General features: G+C 37.2%; 1 protein-coding gene across 6 annotated transcripts in view; it reads right to left on the minus strand.

Annotated features, from left to right (window-relative positions):
* The window catches only part of OSBPL1A (oxysterol binding protein like 1A), a 229517-nt gene that overhangs the window by 43308 nt on the left and 162353 nt on the right, over positions 1-23856 (minus strand). Inside the window, exon 1 of one of the 6 annotated variants that reach the window (XM_045065464.1) lies at positions 15581-15690. The exons of the other annotated variants lie outside the window; for them this stretch is intronic. Within the exon in view, the coding sequence (XP_044921399.1) occupies positions 15581-15675 (95 nt within the window). The 5' untranslated portion in view covers positions 15676-15690. Of the gene's footprint in view, positions 1-15580; positions 15691-23856 lie in introns of those variants that run through there. 6 annotated transcript variants of the gene reach the window in all.

The raw sequence follows: 23856 nt of genomic DNA on the forward strand, positions 1-23856 counted from the left end.
AGTAAATAAGTCATGGAGATCTAATGGACAGAAGAATAAATATAGGCAATATTGTATTATTATTTTTTTAATTTATTTTATTTATTTGAGAGAGAGCGAGAATGAGAGAGAGAGCATGAGAACGGGGAGGGTCAGAGGGAGAAGCAGACTCCATGTTGAGCAGGGAGCCCAATGTAGGATTTGATACCGGGACTCCAGGATCATGACCTGAGCCAAAGGCAGTCGCTTAAACAACTGAGCCACCCAAGCACCCCAGCAATATTGTATTACTAAAAATATATTGTATTTTTATTTATTTAAATTAGAATTTTTTTTCAGTGTTCCAAGATTCATTGTTTATGCACTACACTCAGTGCTCCATGCAATACGTGCCCTTAATACCCACCACCAGGCTCATCCATCACCCCACCCCCCCCCTCCAAAACCCTCAGTTTGTTTCTTGGAATCCATAGTCTCTCATGGCCATCCTGATCAAAATTCCACCAGCATTTTTCAAAGAGCTGGAACAACCAATCCTAAAATTTGTATGGAACCAGAAGAGACCCTGAATTGCTAAGGAAATGTTGAAAAAGAAAAAACTGGGAATATCACATTGCCTGATTTCAAGCTTTACGACAAAGCTGTGATTACCAAAACAACATGGTACTGGCACAAAAACAGACACATAGACCAGTGGAACAGAGTAGAGAGCCCAGATATGGACTCACAACTCTATGGTCAAATAATCTTCGACAAAGCAGGAAAAAATATACAGTCGGAAAAAGACAGGCTCTTCAATAAATGGTGCTGGGAAAATTGGACAGCTACATGTAATGAAACTCGACCATTCTCTCACACCATACACGAAATGGATAAAAGACCTCAAAGTGAAGCAGGAATCTATCAAAATCCTAGAGGAAAACATAGGCAGTAAACTCTTCGACATTGGCCACAGCAACTTATTTCAAGATAGGTCTCCAAAGGCAAAGGAAACAAAGGCGAAAATGAACTTTTGGGACTTCATCAAGATCAAAGGCTTCTGCACAGCAAAGGAAACAGCTAACAAAACAAAGAGGCAACCCCCGGAATGGGAGCAGATACAGACCCAAGATCTATAAAGAACTCCTCAAACAAAACACATAAAAAACAGATAATTACATCAAAAAATGGGCAGAAGACATCAACAGACACTTCTCCAAAGAAGATGTACAAATGGCTAACAGACACATGAAAAAATGTTCAGCATCACTAGCCATCAGGAAGATTCAAATCAAAACCACATTGAGATACCACCTTACACCAGTCAGAATGGCCAAAATCAACAAGACAGGAAACAACAAGTGTTGGAGAGGATGTGGAGAAAGGGGAACCCTCTTACACTGTTGGTGGGAAGGCAAGTTGGTACAGCCACTTTGGAGAACAGTGTGGAGATTCCTTAAGAAATTAAAAATAGAGCTACCCTATGACCCCGCAATTGCACTATTGGGTATTTATCCCAAAGATACAGGTGTAGTGAAAGGAGGGCCAACTGTACCCCAATGTTTATAGCAGCAATGGCCACAGTTGCCAAACTCTGGAAAGAACCAAGATGCCCTTCAACGGATGAATGGATAAAGAAGATAAGGTCCATATATATAATGGAGTATTATGCCTCCATCAGAAAGGATGAATACCCAAGTTTTATATCAACATGGACAGGACTGGAAGAGATTATGCTGAGTGAAATAAGTCAAGCAGAGAGAGTCAATTATCACATGGATTCACTTACTTGTGGAGCATATGGAATAACACGGAGGACATTGGGAGAGGGAGAGGAGTGAGTTGGAGGAAATCAGAGGGGGAGATAAAAATACATTGTATTTAGCGCAATATATCCAAAATATTTGCATGTCAACATGTAATGAACATAAAAAAATTGAGACACTTTACATTTATTCCCATTTTAACCCACTGAGCCACCCAGGCGCCCCTACATTTATTCCCATTTTAAATCTTTAAAATCCAATGTGTATTTTACACTTGGAGCACATCTCAATTTAGCTCAATTTTCAACAGTTAAGGTGAAGCCTAACCTTACCAAAACAGTAAAATGGCAGATAATGAAAAAATAGCTTCATTTTTTATAATTTAAACTTATATTTATTAAGACTAAAAATTCTGTGTCTCCAGCCCTGTTTCAAGTGCTCAAAAACCACAGGTGACTAGTGGCTACTTCTGAAAACACAAGGATAGTGCTGCTCTAAGTCTGTGGGAAGAACTAAAAATCACTCAAATATAGGAGTCTAAATCAATGAGAGACTGTCCATAATCTAATGGAAAAAATGCTAAATATTCTGCAGTATTATTTAAAGCAGAGGGAATACATTTTTTTAATAATTAGGTAGTGGGTTTAAAACTTTTTAAATGATTTATACTGAAAAGGATGTTTCTATATTTAAAAATTCCACTGCCCCCACCAGGACAAAAAAAAAAAATTCCTACTGATGTCGGATGAAGGAGGTATTACTCCAGGCAGAAGTAAGAAGAGAGGAGAGTAGCAATCAGAATTTTCAGGCTGAAACCATAGATCGATTCTTCTCTTCCCTTGGAGTTTGTCTGAGAGTCATTATATCCTGAATTCTATGCTTCCTTTTTTTCTTCAGAGAGAAAACACCCTGTACCAGGGACTGAGAGCAATATGTCCTGGTTCTATTTTCAACCATACAGATGACATTACGACGATCTGCACAACAACACAATAAGTGGTTTTGAGTGAAAAGTCCCACCACAGTTGTTTTATCTGTGTGATGCCAACGGCTCAGTGTGTCACCCGGGCATTATTCCCCCTACCCAGGGCTGTGGTCAGACCCCAGACAGAACCAAATTAGTTCATCAAGTGTGACTAATAGATGCTGTGCTAGAATTCCCCTTATTCAGGAGAAAAAAGAAAGAAAGAAAGCAAGCAAGCTAGCAAGCAAGCAAGCAAGCTGTTCAAGTTCAGGGTATCACTATCCCCCAAAACCTTTAAGGTAGTTTCGGATGGCAGAAACTGCATGGGAGGCTCAGCCTGATAGAGCCTCTCAAATCCCGGGAGCCGCACACACCCTGCGGATCTACCTGCAGGACACCAGGCCCACTGCATCCCGCCCTTGCTCCACGGCACAACTCTAGTCAACGCAGGGCACACTTTGCTCAGGGAGACTTTTTTTTTTTTTTTTTAATTTAAGATTTTGTTTACTTCCTTGTCAGAGACAGAGACAGAGAGGCAGCGGGGGGGTGGGGGTGGAGGAGAGAGAGAGCATGCGCATGAGCAAGGGGAGCTGCAGGCTGTGGGAGAACTGACTCCTCGCTGAGCAGGGAGCTCAATGCAGGCCTCTGATCCCAGGACCCCGGGATCATGACCTGAGCCAAAAGCAGACGCTGAACAACTGAGCCACCCAACTCTATGAGACTCTTTGAAAAAGGTAGAAAAAGATTATAAAATGAAGGCAGGAAAAATGAAGCTGCGGCTGGAAGGAGATGTCAGGTGTTTCCTGATTTTCAGTCTGCTGCTTTCATGAGGCCCCACAAGCCACACAGGGCCTGTGCATGGGCACATGTCTACTCTACTGAAACAGCGTTATCCTTGGGTATGGGCTCTTTTTCACAGAGAATATAAAAGAATCATGGGTTACAAACCAGAGCCACAGCACACACTCTTTCCACAGCCCACTTGCACAACCCGGGACAGACCCCCACGCCCTGCCTGCACGGCTGTACTTTCACCTCACTCGGCAGCTAGATCTGTCCTGAGAATAGCGTGATGCGGGGCAACTGGAGCCTCGCGGCAGCCAAGTCTCAAGTCTCTTACCTGTTCATCAGTCTTCAAGAATTTTAAAGATTCTTTCTTATTTTTATCAAGTACACACATATTTAGATAAAAACGTTCATAGTCACTGGTGATATCATCTCCCCACTAAATTATCTTCTCAATTTGTAGAAGCTTTCTGTGTATTATAAATATTTCACTCACCACCTACATTGCAGAAAACTTTTTTCAAGTCTATCACTGGTCTTCTGATTCCATTTATAGTATAATTTGCCAAGCCAAGTCTGGGGAGGCTATATGTGTTAGATCATAATCTGTATTTGAAACTTAAATAGCTACCATTCAATATTTTCTCTATGGACAAGATAAAAACACTTCACCATTCTATTATTAATCACTGCAGGAAAAAAGGGTAAATTCTTTAATTCATAAAGCTTTATAACCTTCTTAAATTTTCAGACATTCAAGTTCTATATCAAAACCAGCATAACCTACAACAACAAAGATTATCTCCAGCATTTACCTACCAAGTAGAAGTAAACATAATGAGAAAAAAATATACGGTACATTTTTCAATTTATAAAGTAATATGCTATATACTGAAACAATCCATGCATGAACAAACCAGTCATCTTGTCCCACCTCCAATACCAATATAACCGCCTGGAGGGCTCCCTTCCATACTCTTCTGTTTGCAAAAACGTGCATATACAAGTGTATATTCTTTTCCTGAACTATTAGCCTACAGATCACAATGTTTTTTTCACTAAATATATCAGGGGCACCCCTCCAAGTTGATAGATGTAAGTGTACCTTTCTAATATCTTTGTGCACAGGCACACATGCACATGTGTAACTTTGTATCAGTACCATATTGTGCATGCTGGTTTTATTTTTTTTTTTTTAAGATTATCTATTGGGGTGGGGCAGAGGGAGAGAGAAAATCCAAAGCAGACTCCTCACTGAGAATGGTGCTGACAGGACTTGATCTCACCAACCCTGAGATCATGACCTGAGCCAAAATCAAGAGTCAGACCTCAACCAACTAAGACACCCAGATGCCCCGCTGGTTTTATTTTTAATGCAGTCCTTTCTCATTTTGTTCTTACCTGATAGGTAATTTTCTATACTTTTCCACCTTTTGCCAAATAGTCACAAATAGAGGATGTGTGCACACAAAGGGGATTTCTGACTGAAAGATTCCAAACCAGAATACTAGTTACACACGTTTGTCTATGGTGTGCTTTTCCCATTCCATATTTTGTGGAAATTTATTCAACTTAAATGAGTGAATCACAATCCACAACAAGAATACTGTACAGGAAAATACATTTTGCCATTTTCCTAACAGGCATGACAGGTGTTCTCTGTTCTCATTCTTTTACCCCAACGATGAAGCAAAAACACCTTAATACATTATCTTTCTTTTTAAATCTGATGTTTTCATTTCTCTGGGACAGAGAACTAGAGATAAGCTCGCTGGGTCAGAAAGAACACCTATTTTACATCTCCCCAAATGTTACCAGACTGCTTTCTGCAAGGGTTTAACAATTTCTATTTTACCACCAATCGATGGGAGGACTTTTCCCTACTCGATCCACCAGCAGTGATCAGTGTCAGTAAAGTGTTCTCACCCAAGCTTTGTCGGTCTATTAGAAAATCGTAATTATTGCTTTCTTCTTTAACTAGTAGTGAGTCAGAATATCTTTTCATGTTTAATAGTCCTTTAAGCTTATACATATGTAAATTGCCTATTTACATCATTTATACCACTGAATTTTTTGTCAATTTTTAAGAATTTGTTGTATGTAACAGATACTAATCTTTTATCCTGTAGACTGCAAAGAAAATTGCTTGCAGGTTAAAGAAAAAAAAAACCTGCACAAATACGTCTTTTATGGGTTTTTTGAAAATAGCTTTTAGCTTTTGTATCTTTGTCTAAGAAGGCTTCCTTCACTCTAGAGTTTTTACTGATGTTTTAACTCTTTAAATGACCAAAAATTACATGTGCATCTCAAGCCCCTATCTTTACACAAAAATAGCTCAGGACATTTAGGGTGAGTCCCTGCTTGTTCACTGTTGACCACTCCTGACATAAGATCTGGGTGCCCTCTATGCCTTCTGCAACGGGACCTGTAAAGTCACCCAGGCTCCCCTCACAAGCACACATGAGTTCTCTCCAACATTTCCCTCACTCACACTTCCAGGAATCTTTATAGTTTGCATTTTTATTTAGCTTCCTTCTACCTTTTATTGTTTAAAAACACCTCTGATCATTGATCCATATGCTTCAGGGAGAACAGGAAAAGGTCAGTTTTGTTTTGTTTTGTTTTGTTTTTTTACAAGCAACATTTCACAAATGCTCTGACATCACATTATCACTGAGCTAACTCTAACTGGTTCTATCAAGACTAAGTGCTTGAGAACTAATAGCTAACATTTAGTGACTATTTACTCCATCTTAGATCCTGTGGTAACCACTTAACATGTATCGCCTCACTTAATCATCAAGGTAATGTGATAAACTAAGCACTCTGTAAATAACTTGTCTGTGCTCACACATCTAAAGAAGGAAGAACTAGGATTCTTCAAGAATCCTAGAGCCCTGGTCACCACCTGATTTGGGCAAACTCCAAATAACTACCTATTCCAAGCCTCAGTGTTTCCGTTTAGAAATATATATACGTAAATCCACAGACATAAAATTTCATATCATGGTGAGGTTCCAATAGACAATGTGTATACAGTAGAGTTTTAAAAAAAAACTTTTAGTTAATTCATTGGTGGTTTGTAAACTCAATGTAATGTTTCATATAACTAGCTGTTCTAATAATACACACATACACATTTATATACCTATATGATGGGGTCAGAAATTTTAAAAATATGTATTGTTTTTTACTATGAGACTTTGCTAGTGATGTAGAACATTCATCCCAGTGTCCAACAAATAGAAACTCAACACAGACTGGATACTGATATTATTAATTACTTCAGGGAAAAACCATCTCATTTTTCCGTCTGAGTTGTTACAGATTTAAAACTGCTGGGGCACCTGCGTGGCTCAGTTTTTAAGCACCTGTTTTTGGCTCAGGTCATGCTCCCAGGGTCCTGGAACAGAGCCCTCCATCCGGCTCCCTGCTCAGCGGGAAGCCTGCTTCTCCCTCTCCCATTCCCCCTGCTTGTGTTCCCTTTCTTGCTGTGTCTCTGTCAAATAAATAAATAAAATCTTAAAAAATAAAAATAAAAAAGTAAAACTACGAATACTTTCTGGATGAATAATTTACTAATTACAATTTTAAAAGACCTAAAAAATGTTTATTGAACAATATTCATAACTATATAAAGTTTTGCACAGCGAAATAGCTAAGTATGTTGTCACCTCAGAGAAAAGCAGACTGTGAGTTGGTTTTGACAGACATGTTACCTCCGCATTGTAAGGCTTTTACACACGCAGGATAATGACTGGTTGAGCCAGTGGTCTCCCTTGTGAGAGGATACTAGCAGGCTGAGGCACATTTTAAAAAGAAAATAATAAATGGATTCCTATCCTCAGGCTAGAAAGTACTTCCTTTCACCAAATACATCACTGGGGTAAGACTTTAAGCATGGCTCCTCCATTCAGGTTTCTCCTCTGTACCTACTTGGGAAACCATCTAGAACTCATACATGCTGTCTGTCAGCAATGGGATTTTTAAAAGCAGCTCTAACATTTAAATTTAAAACACTGTGGTAGTCTAGTGTTCCACACTCTGCTTAAATATCATAATTTTTTACTCCCCCTATCTTCATTTATCCCATTATTGATGTGTAATCTTCCCGAGATTAGGGATTATATCTTACAGTATCCCTCACAGTACAGAGTATTTTGCATGTACCACATGCTCAGTGTTTTAAAATAAATGGTTTTCCCTAACATCTCAAGTTAAAAATAGGTCAAAGAAAATCAGTGAAAAAATGAGAGATTTAGGATAAGTGAGGTATTAAGAACACAAATTTTGTCTCTAAGTCACTGTTTAAGAAAACGTTTTCAAAACCAAATTTCTTAACACATATTTTCATTTCTATTTAACAATTAAATACTTGTTCATGTTAAATATTCTGAAGGAATAATAAATTTAAGTAGAATATTCATTTGGACATTTAGAAAAGCAAAAAAAAAAAAAAGAAAGAAAAAACCCCAATTCTTAGCTTTGATTCAAGATCAAATCATGAACTAAGTACCTAAGAAAATCATTACAGAGTGACTTTAATACATCTTAAATTGTAATACTGAAACTGTATGTATACATATATTATTATTTTGAACTTTTGTTTGTTCATCTATTTGCAGAATATACTAACTATGTCTCTTCTCAACTACCAGAATTCTTCTCCCCCAACCTAAATCCTTTCTTCCCCAAGTCCCAATTTAAATACCATGACCTCTGAACAACACAGGGGTTAGGGATGCTGACCCCCCACCACCGCCAGGTACTTGAAGGTCTGTATGTAACTTTTGACTTCCCAAAACTTAACTGCTAATAGTCCATTACTGGACCAGAAACCTTATGGGTAACATAAATTGTCTGATTAACATATATTGTGTATGTTATGTATATTTTATACTATATTCTTACAATAAAGTCAGCTAGACAAAAAAATGTCAATAAGAGTAAAATAAGGAAGAGAAAATACATTTACAGTACTGTACTGTACTAATTGAAAAAATTCACAAATAAATGGACCCACACAGTTTAAACTCATGTTGTTCAAGGGTCAAATGCACAATTCTAATGAACAAAGCCTGGATTTGAATCTAACAGTCTTTAATTTCTATTATATTATTGATGCTTATTAATCATGCAAATTGAAAAAGTTTTCTGAAGTAGGAAACCACTGCAAATAAACTATAAAATTACACTCATAAGATTAAAAATTAGATTTTAAAACAATGTTACAGGAGCCAATTATGGCTGTAATAAAAAGTCACTTCATTTTCACAAACTATGGGTAATCTTACTTGAAACAATCTTTACATAGTCCATGTGGAATACAGTTCACCAATCTCTTTTAAAAAGGGTGAAAGCAAGTGATGTCCTAAGAAACCTCATCACATGGGTAAATATATTCTCCTCATTGGGTGAACATATTCTTACTTACAAGTCATGTGAAAGGTATCAAGTTTCATTTCTGGAAACGGATTACTCCCCTCTACCCTTTAGCTCTCCAGCTCCTGGTTAGGACAAAGAACCATAGGAGGTAAAACTCATTCTATCTGAAAGGATAAATTTCTACACACACTCTTATTCACCTCTCCACTTACTTCTTGAGAACACGGAAGGGTGTTGCTGTAGCCTTTTTTCCTTTTCCTTTTTTTTTTTTTTTTTTTTTTTTTTAAGATTTTTATTTACTTGACACAGAGAGAGGGAGCGAGCACAAGCAGAGGGAGAAGAAGCCGGCTTCCCACGGAGCAGGGAGCCTGATGCAGGTCTTGATCCCAGGACGCTGAAATCATGACTTAAGATGAAAGCAGATGCTTAACTGACTGAGCCACCCAGGCACCCCTACTTAAATTCTTATTACCTTTAAATTCTAAGCTCTGCTGAACCTGCAGTTAGAAGACAGAAGATACTCAGTCAACGTTGCTGAGAGAAACTTTATGCCAGTTGGTTTTCTATTAATTAGGAATCTGTGTTGAGTAAACTGTCCACAGTGCATTTTTAATATAAAATAATTCTTCCATAATTACAACAATTTTAAAAAAAGTTATTTGTGTACTTTGAGAGACTGAGGAAGTTGACCTGAACAACACACATCTTCAGTGACACTAGAGTGTGCCAAAGGTAGTGGCACAAAGCGTGGGATAGATAAGATTCCTAGAAAAGACACAAAAAAACCTTAAGGTGAAAGAGAAAATGACAAAGTGGATCTCATTAAAATTAAAAACTTCAGTGCAAGTAAGATATTAAAAACATCTGTTCATTTTAAACAAATGGAAAGGCAAGTTTCAAACAACGAGAAAATATTCATGCTATATATATTTGATAAAGGATTATATTCAGAATATAAATAGAATTACTACAAATCAGTAATACAAAGACACACAATCCAATTTAGGCAAATCTGATACTTCACAAAAGATATAAAAATGGCTAATAAACATGAACAAGCACACAAAATCAATTAGGAAATGTAAACTAAAGCCGCAGTGAAATACCATGTCATGCCCATAAAACTACTAATGTTAGCAAGAGTATGGAGCACCTAAGTGTCATGTAGTGTTGAGAAATGGTGCAAGGACTCTGGAAAACAGTCCAGTTACATTTCATAAACTTAAACATAACACCTGCCTAGGGCTCCCAAAACTTGGCTCCTACATAACAAAGACAATGAAAATATGTCCATAAAAAGACACACGTAAGAACATTTAGAGCAGCTTTATTCATAACAACTGCAAACTGGAAACACCCCAGATGTCTGTCAACAGTGGTGACACACAGCACAAAAAAGCAATGAACACTGATATAGACAACAGGGATGAATCTCAATGACAATATATTGAGTGATTAAAGCCAGACTGAAAGGAAATATGTACTGTAATGACTCCATTTATAATGCACTTCCAGAATAGACAAGACTGATCTACAATAACAGGAATCAGAACAGTGACGATCTATGAAGGGTGAGCACTGACCAGAAGGCAGTTAGAGGGAAATTTCTGCAGTGATGGAAAGGTTCTACATCCTGAGTAGGGTGTTAGTAACATGGATAGATGCATTTGCCAAAACTCTTTAAATTATATACTTAAGATCTGTGAATTTCACTATATATACATTTTACTTCAACAAAGAAACAGAAAGAACCTATAATGTATTTATTGGTATATATCAGCATTACTCAAACTTTTTGTTCTGAAGATTGATTTAACTTTTAAAAATTGAGGATCCAAAGATTTAGTTCTCTTTTATTGTGGGTTATAACTACCACTATTTACTATGTTAGGAAAAAAAAAAAACCCAAAGCACTAACTTTTTACTTATTAATTCATTTAATAACAGTATATCCAATATATTGACATTTTTATGAAAAAATAATTACATTTTCCAAAATAAAAATGAGTAACAGTGGCATCATGATAGATTATCCAGACCAAAAAAAAAAAAAAAAAACAAACACACACACATATATATAGATAGATAGATATAGATATATTTATCAAAGAGAACACAGTGGCCTAATGATGTATTAGACATAAGGACTTAACAGATACGTACAGAACATTCCACCCCCAAATAGCAGAATATACATTCTTTTTGGGTGCACATGGAACACCCTCCAGATAGGTCACATGCTAGGCCACAAAACAGATTTAAGACAAACCATAACAAACATCTTTTGTGACTATAACAGTATGAAGATTTTTTAAATTAGGATTTACCTATTTGAGATAGAGAAAGCATGGGCGGGGGGCAGAGGGAGAGGGAGAGAGAGTCTTAAGCAGACTCTGTGCTCAGCACTGAGCCTGATGCAGGCTCGATCTCATGACCCTGAGATCACAATCTGAGCTGAAACCAAGAGTCGACTGCTTAACCGACTGTGCCACTCAGGTGTCTCATGACTGTAACAGTATGAAACTAGAGATTACTGACAAGAAGGAAAAACTGGAAAAAATACAAAATGCATGAAGGGTAAATAACACGCTACTAAACAACCAAAGGTCAACAAAGAAATCAAATAGGAAATAAAAAATTACGTTGAGACAAATAAAAATGGAAACACAACATTCCAAAATCTAGGAATAGAGCATAAGCAGTTCTAAGAGGGAAGTTTATAGTGATGAAGGTCTACCTCAGAAAGAAATATATCAGATAATCTAACCTTACACCTAAAGGAACTATAGGAAGAACGAAGCCCAAAGTTAGCATAAGCAAAAAAATAATGAACATCAGAGTGGTAACAAATGAAATAGAAACCAGGACAAGAGAAAAGATCAATGAAAGTGAGAGATGGTTCTTTGAAAAGACAAACAAAATTAGTAAATCTTTAGCCAGACTCATCAAGAAAAAAAGAATGTCCCCCCAAATAAAATTAGAAATGAAAGAGGAAAAATTACACCAATATAAAAGGTTGTAAGAAGAGACTATAATGAACAATTATCAGCCAAAAAACTGAATACTCTAGAAGAAACTTCCAAGACTGAATCAGAAATAGAAAATCTGAACAAACAGATTACTAGTAGAAAAACTGAATTAGTAACCAAACTCCCAACAAAATTCCAGGACGAGATGAATTCACAGTGAATTCTACAAAACATTTAAAGAAGAATTAATACCTATATTCTCAAACAGTTCTAAAAAATGGATGAGGAAGGAACATTTCCAAGTTTGTTCTACAAGGCCAGAATTACCCTGATACCAAAACCAGACAAAGACACTACAAAAAAAGAGAAAATTAGAGTCCAAAATTATAGTCCTGATAAATGAAGATGTAAAAATCCTCAACAAAGTATTAGCAAGCCAAATTCAACAATACATTAAAAGGGTCATACACTATGGTCAAGTGGGATTTATTGCAGGGATGCAGGATGTTTCAATATCCACGAATCAATCAACGTGATATACTACATAAACAAAAAGAAGGGTAAAAATCATATGCTTATCTCAATAGATGCAGGAAGAACATCTGAAAAATTCAACATCCACTTATGATAAAAACCCTCAACAAAGTGGTATACAGGAATCACACCTCAACATGATAAAAGCCATATATGACAAACCCACAGCTAACACCATATTCCATGGTGAAAAGCTGGAAGCTTTAAGATCAGAAACAAAATAAATGCCCACTCTCGCCACTTTCATTGTACTGCAAGTCCTAGCCACAGCAATCAGACCAAAAAAAAAGTCATCCAGTTGGTTAAAGAAGTAGTAAAATTCTCACTATCTGCAGATGACCTAATACTATATAGAAAAAACCCTAAAAACTCTATCAAAAAATTACTATTAGAACTGATAAATTTAATCAAGTTGCAGGGTACAAAATATACAGAAATCTGTCTTATTTCTATACTAATAATGAAGTAGCAGAAAGAGAAATTAAGAAAACAATTTCATTTATCATTGCATCAAAAAGAACAAAAATACCTAGGAATAAATTTACTCAATTTGGTAAAAGACTTGTACTCTGAAAAATGTAAGATACAGATGAAGGAAACGGACAATGACACAAATAAATGGAAATATACTCCATGTTCATAGACTGAAAAAATTTAAAGTTGTCAAAATGTCTATAATACCCAAAGCAATCTCTATTAAAATACCAATGACATGCTTCACAGAACTAGAATAAATAATCCGGAAATTTGCTTGTAACCACAAAAGACCCCAAACAGCCAAAGCAACATTGAAAAAGAAGTCTAAAGCTAGAGGTAGGTATCATGCTCCCTGATTTCAAAATATATCAGAAACGCTACAGTAATCAAAATACTATCATACTGGCATAAAAAGACCAAAATCAATGGAACAGAAAAAGAGAGCCAAAAAATAAACCATGCCTACTTAGTCAATTAATCTACCATGAAGGAGGCAGAACATACAATGGGGAAAAGAAAGTCTCCTGAATAAATGGTGCTGGGAAAACCGAACAGCTACATCCACAACCACTTCCTTATACCACAGACAAAGACAAACTGGATTAAAGGCCTAAATGTGAGATGGGAAACCATAGAAGAAAACACCGGTAATAAACTCTTAGACATCAGTCTTAGCAATATTTTTTTTGATAGGTCCCCTCAGGCTAGGGTAACAAAAGCAAAAATAAACTATTGGGACTACATTAAAATAAAAAGCTTTTGCAGAACAAAGGAAACCATCAACAAAATGAAAAGGCAACCTACTGCATAAGAAGATATTTGCAAATGATATAACTGGTAAGGGGTTAATATCCAAAATATACAAAGAACTTATACAACACTACACTAAGAAAAAGGTCCAAACAGAAGTGGGCAGAAGACCTGAATGCTTTTCCAAAGAAGACATACAGATGGTTAACAGACACATGAAAAGATACTAAATCAACACCACTTATAAAAAAATGCAAATCAGGGGTCACCTGAGTGGCTCAGTGGGCTAAGCCTCTGCCTTCATCTCGGGTCATGATCCCAGGATTCTGGGATTGAGCCCCGCATCGGGGCTCTCTGCTCAGCAGGCAGCCTGCTTCCTCCTCTCTCTGCCTGCTTCTCTGCCTACTTGTGATCTCTATCAAATAAATAAGATCTTTAAAAAAAAAAAAAAAGGAAGAAGAAGATATGGTATGTGTGTGTATATATATATATATATATATACATATACACACACACACACACACACACACACACACACACACACATAAAACGGAATATTACTCAGTCATAAAAAAGAATGAGATCTGTTTGTGGCCATGTGGATGGGCCTAAAGCATATTATGCTAAGTGAAAGGAGTCAGAAATACTAATTTCACTTGCAACAAATGAACAAACAAAACAGAAACAGAGTCATTGATGTAGAGAACCAACTGGTTTGTTGCCAGAGAAGAGGGAGGTGGAGGGTGGGCAAAATAGGAGAAGATGATTAAGAGGTATACACTTCGAGTTAAAAAATAAATCATCTGCATAAGGAATAGAGCCAATATACTGTAATCATGTTGTATGGTGATGGTAACTACACATACCGTTGTAAGCACTGTGTAATGCACAGAAATGCTGAATCCCTGTTGTCCACCTAAGACTGATATAATATTGTATGTTAACTATGCTTCAATAATAATTTTTTAAAAGTTATCAAGTAAAAATCAAAAAAACTCTACAAACATTCATTTCACAAATATTCATTGAATTCCAGCTACTATGACTGGTTTTGAGGATAATAGGAGGCAGGATCAATAAAATATTCAAGAATATATATAGCTGAGAGACTTCTGTTCCAAAATGTCATTTTTCTAGGGGCAACTACGTGGCTCAGTTGGTTAAGCATAGGACTCTCCATTTCGGCTCAGGCCATGATCAAGGTCGTGAGATCAAGCCCCAAGCTGGGCTCTGAGCTGGGCATGGATCCTGCTTAAGATTCTGTCTATCCCTCTCCTTCTGCTCTTTCCTCCATCCTCTCTCCCTCTCCCTCTTAAAACATGTGCACGTGCACGCACACACACACACACACACACACACAAGAACAGTATCATTTTTCTGGATTCTGCTTTAAAAGTTGGCACTTCTTCATCTAAACAGTTTTAGAGACTGGAAATCATTAAGATATTTGAAAGCAATACTAAATCTTATCGTAATAAGGTAAAACTAAAAATTTCCAAACACAATTCATCTACAATAGTTTACCTGTCTAAAAAAATGGAAACAGTTTCATATTATCTTAACATTTAACTGTAGGAGTAAAACTAGTTTCTTTGGTCATTCAACTCAAGAATTTCAGCTTAAATTGCTTCAATATGATCTTATCATTAGGAAAATTATACTGTCATACAATTGGGAAAAATAAGGTTTTCCCTCCAAAATTGTTAAGAATTATTTCCACAGTCTTAAAAATACTGTTATTCCTTAGTCATGTAACAATTAGTTGAAACTGTAGTTGTAATACAGAAGTAGATTTAAGATCTTTGGGGGAGAAAAAGGTCTTCGAAAGCATCTTGTAAAGGAAATACTCTATAAGCGAATATATTGAAATCAACATAATTAAAATACCTAAAATTTACCTACACAGGGCAGTTAAATCCCCAAATCTACCTATCTTCATTTTTATAAAAGTGAGCTTCGACAGGTCTTAAAAAAAGGACTCTATCACTTACAATTCTTTTCTCGCATGACTGATACTGTAATGTACCTTCTCCCAACTTCCAGGTTTGAATCCAGACAACACAGGAACTGCAAGTTCTCTCTGCATAACTCGGATGCCATTCTCAAGCCGATTATCAGCCAGTGCCGTGACTTAGGGCTGAGTCATACGTGAAGGTGATCGGGTTAGATGACAGCTGTCTATTTAACCTGCTCTGAGACATCTTCAACTAAAATTAGCTTAGAGTCTTGGAAGCAAGTTGGTACAAGTCTAAGAGGAGAGCTTTAAGACTAGTCATATGTCTTTCTAGTTATTGCCCATCTTTTAAAAAAATCTAACTTGGTTTATTTTAAGCTTAGTGGGATAATTTCATGTAATTATTGAACATTACTATCTGGTTTTGCTGTATATTTTTCTAATGAGATTTTTCATTTTTGATCTTTTAATTTAGAAATTATCTATGAATAATAAATCTTGGTAAATCTGGCTCTGCACAGCAAAGAGGTCAGGTGGTTATATTTGTTTTACATGCTTTGATTTTATTAAGTCAAAACTGCATATTCAGAATTTCGAACTATTTTCATACTGGCTTTCTAAAACTTAGGATTCATTGACCAGTTCAGTAACATAGCAAGTGTACTTCCTGCTCCTGTTAGTTTACCACCACTACTGGACCAACAGGAGAGCCTAGAAAACCATTTCCAAGCCAAAACAGACTGATAAGAACATATAACAGTCCTCCCTTATTTGTGGTTTTGCTTTCTGCAGCTTCACGATCTGGAAGCAGAGATCCCCCTTCTGATTGACTGTTACAAAGTCAACAGTAACCTAATGCTAATGTCTCAATGACTGAGTCATTCATCTCACCTCTCAGGTAGGCATTTCATCATCTCACATCATGATGAGAAGGGTGAATACAGTTTTGTAAGATATCCTGACACAAAGAACACATTCACATAGCTTTCATCACGGTATACTGTTAGAATTTTCTACTTTATTACTGCTCATCTTCTACTGTGCCTAATTTATAAATTAAACTTGACCATAGGTGTGTATGTATAGGAAAGAACAATGTACATAGGGTTTGGTACTATCTGTGGTTTCAGGCATCCACAGGGGGTCTTAGAAGGTACCCCCTGCAGAAAAGGGGCACTACTGTACCTATGAACTAGTCTTTTGGTTTAGAAAGATCATCTCCTTTTGGGCAGCTGGACCCCTCACTTTAGGCCTACTTCACAGTGCTCAGCATTAGTTGAGAAGAATGTGGGACAGAGAAACAGACCTTCACCTAGGGACAGGGAGCTCACCCTTATCTCTACGAGTAACCAGATTTCATGCTATGGGAGCTAGAATAGACGTGAAGTAACTGAAACGAAGCCGAGTGAGTAGATCGTGGTAAGGCCGTTTTGACCTAAAGGAAGTGGTTTTAATGACATGGAAACTGATGAAATGCATGGTGTGTATGGCACAGAACAGAGCCAGTGATCTTCCTCCCTGTCTCACACAAGAGTTTACTTACCTAAGCCTCACAGTGTGGGCAGCTAAGGAGCAGAAAGGCATCAAGATGATGAGCAGAATCTTCTATTCCTACCCCACCCCCCACCACATTCCTGAAAGGATCTGAGGCCGTTTTATTGCTAGCAATTTTGTTGGCAGGGGAGGGAAAAGAAAAGTTTCCTGACTCTATCAGAATTTTCTTAAAAAAAAAAAAAAAAAAAAAGAATTTTCTTAGACTCTATGCTAAGAAATGTCCTGTCTTGGAACCTGAATATGCTCCAGCTCGATAGGCAGTGCAAGGTATGGTGAGACCCTGAGCAGATCTGAGTGTTGATCCCTGAATGCAACTGTGGACCAAGATTGTATTTAACCGGCTACATGTTACCTGAACATTGAGGACCAGGGCTCGGGATCCCTGAAACAAGAGTTTGGGGGCTATGCAAAAAACAGGTAACAAGAGAAGACACAAAGAGAAGCAGAGATGGACTGAATGATAGCAGTGCCAATACCATTCCACCGCTTTCCTTGGCTCTGGACCTTTTAGGCTTATTTCCCTATAAACCATACCTACTCTTTCAGAATGAATGTTAACAATTTGTGATCTGCTTTAGCCAGTTCAACAGCCTGATTTAACTTCCTTTTTAAATGATCTGAGGTGCTTCTGACTGCTTACCATCAAGACAGATAGAATTTCTAGGCAGAGTTGAATTTCTAGTTCCTTTCTACTCCATGACACATAATATCTCCACGGTGATATCCAACATGTATGTTAGCTTCTCTTTGGTTTCCTTTCTGATTGCTTTGAACACAGCGAAATACCTGTACTGCAAAGGAAAGCATTCTTCCTCTTTTCTAAGAAGGTTTCTTCTGCTAAGACAGACTACACAGTGTCCTAAAACGTACAATCAGATCCAAGTAGTGTACCCGGCCTTCTGAGATTTTCTTGTTCTTTCTGACAGATTATGTCAGTCATATACTGAAGCCCAAAAGCTTGGTTTTCAATAACATGAGAATGCATAATTACTGAAGAAAAACAAGTAATTTCTATAAAAACATTATACCTGTAATTATTCCTGCATCCTTTGGAGTGATCTACTTTGGGAGGAACTCGGTTGATAGTGGAGATTATAGGAAAGTAAAATGATTTCCCCCCTTTAGGACTGTTTAAGAAGAGATACCAGATCTGTTTAAAATTGGCAGAACTTTCAACATCTTCATGTATTCCTTGGGTAGGCTCATGTTTACACAAGTGGAAGCTTATAAAGGCCCAGAGACTAGTTGCATGTCCACTTTAATCTGTAATACTGCCCAGCACTGAGCCAACAGCAGATGCATGCTTAATAAAGGCTCTGGAACTATGTTGTTAATTCACAGTAAATTATCATGTAAAAGAAACAAACAGAACTGAATTAAAGACTGGGACAAATTATCTTAAATTTCAGAATATGAAGCCTTTGTCTAGGTATATAAATCTTTGTTTTTCTAAATATCTAAAAAGGCCCCAAATTTTAAGAAAAGCACAAAGTCCCTGAAATCAGAAAACCTGGTTTGAATGCAGGTCTTATCATTTATTGGCTAAATGATCGGGGGCAAGTTAGTTAAACCTTCTGTGGTTCAACTTCCTCATTTGTAGAATTGAGGATATGATAATACCTGCCCTCCATCTAACTGAAAGATATTTGAGAATCAGAAGCTATGGAGTTTGTAAAAGTACATTACAAACATCAGTTTGTAATCCAAATGTAAACTGCAGCAATTAATATTATGCACGATATTGTAAATAGCCCTGGGTTCGAATACGTTTGGAAGACAGCAGCTTCAGAAACCAACAGACCTAGGTTCTAGCCATCTTGCTACCGGACTGTACTTCTGTAGGGCACTGGCCATTTTTAGAGAGAAAGCAGCTAAGGTGCGGACAGATTACATGCTTACTAAAACCAAATAGTTATATTAAGTCACTGAGCCAGAACGAAACCCAGAAGGGAAGAGAAAGCTCATTAATTAAGCTGATGGTTCTCAGTCACCTTCTGATCATGTTCCACTTTCACATACTAGAATTCATGGCAATATGAATATGAAGAGACTGAAAATGCCAAAGCACAGAAGCGAAACAACACTGTGAAGACTGTACGATTACTATCTACCTACTACTGCTCACCTATAGACAACTGTTTTGCTGAGACCAGTTAATGGCCTCAAATGTGCTCTTAGAGTCCAGCAAGGATTCTATTTTACTTCAGCACTGGTATGCAGTCATGCGCTCGCTCTCCCTCTCTCCCACCTCTTCCTAAAAGCTGGCTGTACCCTGCTGTACCAAACATCACATCTTATTCCATCATAACGGTACGTGTGTTCCTGCTGAATTATTTACATTTTCCACATTTGTCAGATGCAGTGGCACAATGCTTCCTGGTTAACCAGGATGTGTCATTAATGGGAGTCACGGCTGCATTAACAAGGAATTGGCTTTGAGAATACTTACAATGACAACATGAAATTTCATCCTAAGGTTTCAAATCCTGCTTCAACATGGTGTTATAACAACACGATTCAACAGCAGGTTATATTGCACAATTAGGGTATATTACATTTTATGCAGTCAATAGGCTTCAAAAGAGGTTTTTTGTTTTTTTTTTTTAAGATTTTATTTATCAGAGAGAGAGAGTGCACGCAAGCGGGGGGGGGGGGGGAGCAGTAGGCAGAAGGAGAAGCAGGCTTCCCACTGAGCAGGGAGCCTGATGAGGGACTCAATCTCAGGACCCTGGGATCATGACCTGACCTGAAGGCAGATGCTTAACGGACTGAGCCACCCAGACGTCCCAGAAAAAGTTGTATAAAAACCAAATTTTTATGAAGATTTAAAGGCACAAAGCAGTAAACTGTTAAAGGAACTCTATGCTTTTAAAACAGTCACTTCTTGGAGCACCTAGATGACTCACTGGGTTAAGCCTCTGCCTTCAGCTTAGGTCGATTTCAGGGTCCTGGGATCAAGCTCCGTGTTGGGCTCTCTGCTCAGCAGGGAGCCTGCTTCCCCCTCTCTCTCTCTGCCTGCCTCTCTGCTTACTTGTGATTCCTTTGTCAAATAAGTAAATAAAATCTTTTAAAAAAGTCATTTCTTGATTTTATTGACCTTGGAAATCATCATTATTATTATTATTATTATTATTATTATTATATATGGTGTTTTCTGAAAGAGGTATATTCCTCCTAAGCTAACAAGCAAACAATACTGAAAAGCTGTCTGTCCCCAGAGGCAGTTTTCTCCTTTAGGCAAAATTTAGATTAGCATCGGCTCCAACAGGAAGGAGATACCTCAATGTATTTGTAAAGACCAAATCCCACATGCCATCAGAAGTCAGGATGCCCAACATATGAATCACTGGAATTAAGAAATGGACAGAGTAAGTAGAAAAAGGCAGGGCATTAAAAGACCAAGTTATCCTGACAGATTTTCTAGGCACTCAAAACCCTGTTTTCATTGGGAGGGTATATGTTCAAATAGAGCAAGATGCCAAGCAAGAATGTCCATTTTATTAATATTTAACTTCTTCCCTTTGATATTCTGAGGTTTTAAGTATATATAAAGCAAACTTGAAATAGAAATTAGATATTTACCTAGGAGATTCAAAAAGCCTAGGGATCAAAAGGAGAAGTAATGAGACCTCTCTCTGTATGGGGAAAGTAATCTCCAAGGACCAGGGAATGAATAACAGAGCTTTAAGCCTCCAGTCACCTCTTGTTTACACTTCTGACAATATTAAGTTTACAACCAGCTTTGCTGAGGCCAGGCACACCTTTCCACTCACAACAGAAAGAAAAGCCATGTTTCAATTTAACTGTATCTTTTAAAAATATAATGGAAATCAACTACAGAAGACATTAAATGTGGGGGCAATTTTCCTTATTTCACATTTATTAAAGGTAACAGTGTGATTCCAAGAACAACAGTTTCATTTCAGCTACCTCTTTCCCAAATTTCAGTTTGTTTGTTTTTTTAAAGATTTTATTTATTTGACAGACAGAGATCACAAGTAGGGAGAGGCAGGCAGAGAGGCAGGCAAAGAGGCAGGCAAAGAGAGAGGAGGAAGCAGGCTCCCCGCTGAGCAGAGGGGGCTTGATTCCAGGAACCTGGGATCATGAGCTGAGGCAACAAAGGCAGAGGCTTTAACCCACTGAGCCACCCAGGCGCTCTCCAAATTTCAGTTTAAAGGACAATTTAAACTTCCAAAACTCATCCAATGACCTTTTAAGTTAAAAGAAAGAAAGAAAACAATTCTACTTACCTGTTTTTGCCAAGGGTTTATCAGTTTTCTCCCTGAACATACCTGACATTTAATTAGACAAAGCCACTTTACACAAGTTGTCGTTTTAATTATCATAGCCAATAAGGAAGGCCTTATTATCACATCCATTTTACAGATGAAGAAGTTGAGTTTCAAAAAAATTATAACTTGCTTAGGTCAGAAAAGTGGTAGATATGGGATTCAAACCCAGGTAGTTCTTAATGACTACATTGTTCTAATTCACTTAAATATTTTTTTCCCAAAGAACATATATTCATGTGAAAAATTCAGAAACAAAAATAGGATTAAAGTATCACTTATTAAAGCTTTTGAGTAAATGTATTTTCCACTATGTGTTAAGAATTAAAAATTCTGAGAATTATCTTTCTGGTTGGCAAATCTGGAAAAAAATATTTTCAGTCCATGTAACATTTAAAATCTAGTTTCTCTAAAGATATTATAGAGCACTGAAAATTGGTGAGTTTAACATTCCTACAGAAAAATGGGAAAAGGATATGAGCAATTCATGGAAAAAGAAATACAAAAAGACCTCAAATACACAAAAAGATGCTGAACAACCTTCAGTGCAGAAATGGACACTCCACAGAAATAAGGACTTTGTTTGAAAAGTAACTTCAGTTTCTTGAATAGGGAAAATTATTCAACAAAACAGATTTGTTGAATAACTATATATATATATATATATATATATATATATATATATACACACACACACACACACACACACACACACACACACAGAAAAGCAGGGTCAAGAACTGTATGTATGCATTTTCTATCATTTGGATGAAGAGACAATAGGATTTGTAGTAATAATGACTGCATTTGGGGAAAGGAGGGAGCATGGCTAGTTTAAAAAGTGAGAGTTAAAATTTGTGAAATATGCCCTATTACACTTCTGAACTTTGAAGCACATGCATGTATCACCAGTTAAAAGTTTTGAGAATAATCTCTTCTCTAAATATGACATATAGGCACACATACATGCATTTTTTAAAAAAGAATTTATTTATTTATTTGACAGACAGAGACCACAAGTAGGCAGAGAGGCAGGCAGAGAGAGAGAGAGAGGAGGAAGCAGGCTCCCCGCTGAGCAGAGAGCCAGATGCGGGACTCTATATCCCAGGACCCTAGGATCATGACCTGAGCCGAAGGCAGAGGCTTAACCACTGAGCCACCCAGGTGCCCCACATACGTGCAATTTTTAAGGGCTGTAGACAAGTAACCCAAATGATTAGTATCAAGGAATGTGAAACCAAAAGAATTGGAATCAGCATATATTAAGTGGAAAAAAAGAGCCAAGTTATACAGTTTATCTTTTATAATTAAAAAATGAATATGAACATATCTTAACACTGCTTATATTAAAAACTAGGAGACTGTAATAATGATTACATTTAGGGGGAGGAGGGAAACAACAGTGAGGGGAAAAGAATGGAAACTAGATTTTTCTAAACATACCTTGTTTTGTATTTTTGACTTTGAAATCATGTAACTATTTCACTTAACCTGAAAAAAAAAAACCCTGAGTCAAAGGGAATCTCTAAAACCTGAAAGCATGTGAAACAAATGAAATCTATCTATGTAACAAGTTAGTAGTTTAACTACACAGAATGTGGCCTTCAAACACAACACTACTTTATATCCCAGAAGGAATATATTAAAAGGAACTACAAAGAAAGCTGAAAGTCTTTTCAGCAACCACACTGTTGGTAACAATATTTCTACGGCTGTGTGTGTGTGTGTGAGAGAGAGAGAGAGAGACAGAGAAACTAAATGTATTAAAGAAAATAGGTAATTATTAAATGTCATTAGGAACCATATATTGCAAATAAAATCAAAGGAATTAGAAGGAAAACCCTAGGATCCAAAATTTTAACTAGAAATATCTTGGGATGAACTCATGAAGCACTTTTCCTTACAAGGAGCAGGGGCTCACCTCTCCTGAAAAGGACTGAGAACTGTGGCCAAAACAGTAGTACAGAACATTCTTACTACAGGAATTGTTATAGCTAAGTATTATTTCCCGCTAAAATGAAATGTGGCTCCTTAGAGAAAAAGCCGACTCTAGATCTGGGGCAGGAAGCATACCAGATAAGCCTGAAACATCTCTTTGTATCGGAAAGCAAAGCAGCTATCAGAGACAACTGAATTACTGTATTAAAATACGTAGGGGCGCCGAGTGGCTCAGTGGGTTAAGCCTCTGCCTTCAGCTCAGGTCATGATCTCAGGCTCTTGGGATCAAGCCCCGCATCGGGTTCTCTGCTCAGTAGGGACCCTGCTTCCCCCTCTCCCTCCATCTGCCTCTGCCTACTTGTGACCTGTCAAATAAATAAATAAATTCTTTAAAAAAACAAATAAATATAAAATTATACCTAAAAAAATAACTACCTGGGGTCCTGTCAGAAGGACACAGAGGGTCTCTCTTTGACCAAAGATGGGAAAAATAGCCATAAGAGATTTATGCAGCCCAATGCATACATTCATA

The sequence above is a fragment of the Mustela putorius genome, unplaced genomic scaffold (assembly GCF_011764305.1).
Source record: "Mustela putorius furo isolate JIRA1106 unplaced genomic scaffold, ASM1176430v1.1 tig00003858_pilon_pilon_pilon, whole genome shotgun sequence".
NCBI classification, from domain to species: domain Eukaryota; kingdom Metazoa; phylum Chordata; class Mammalia; order Carnivora; family Mustelidae; genus Mustela; species Mustela putorius.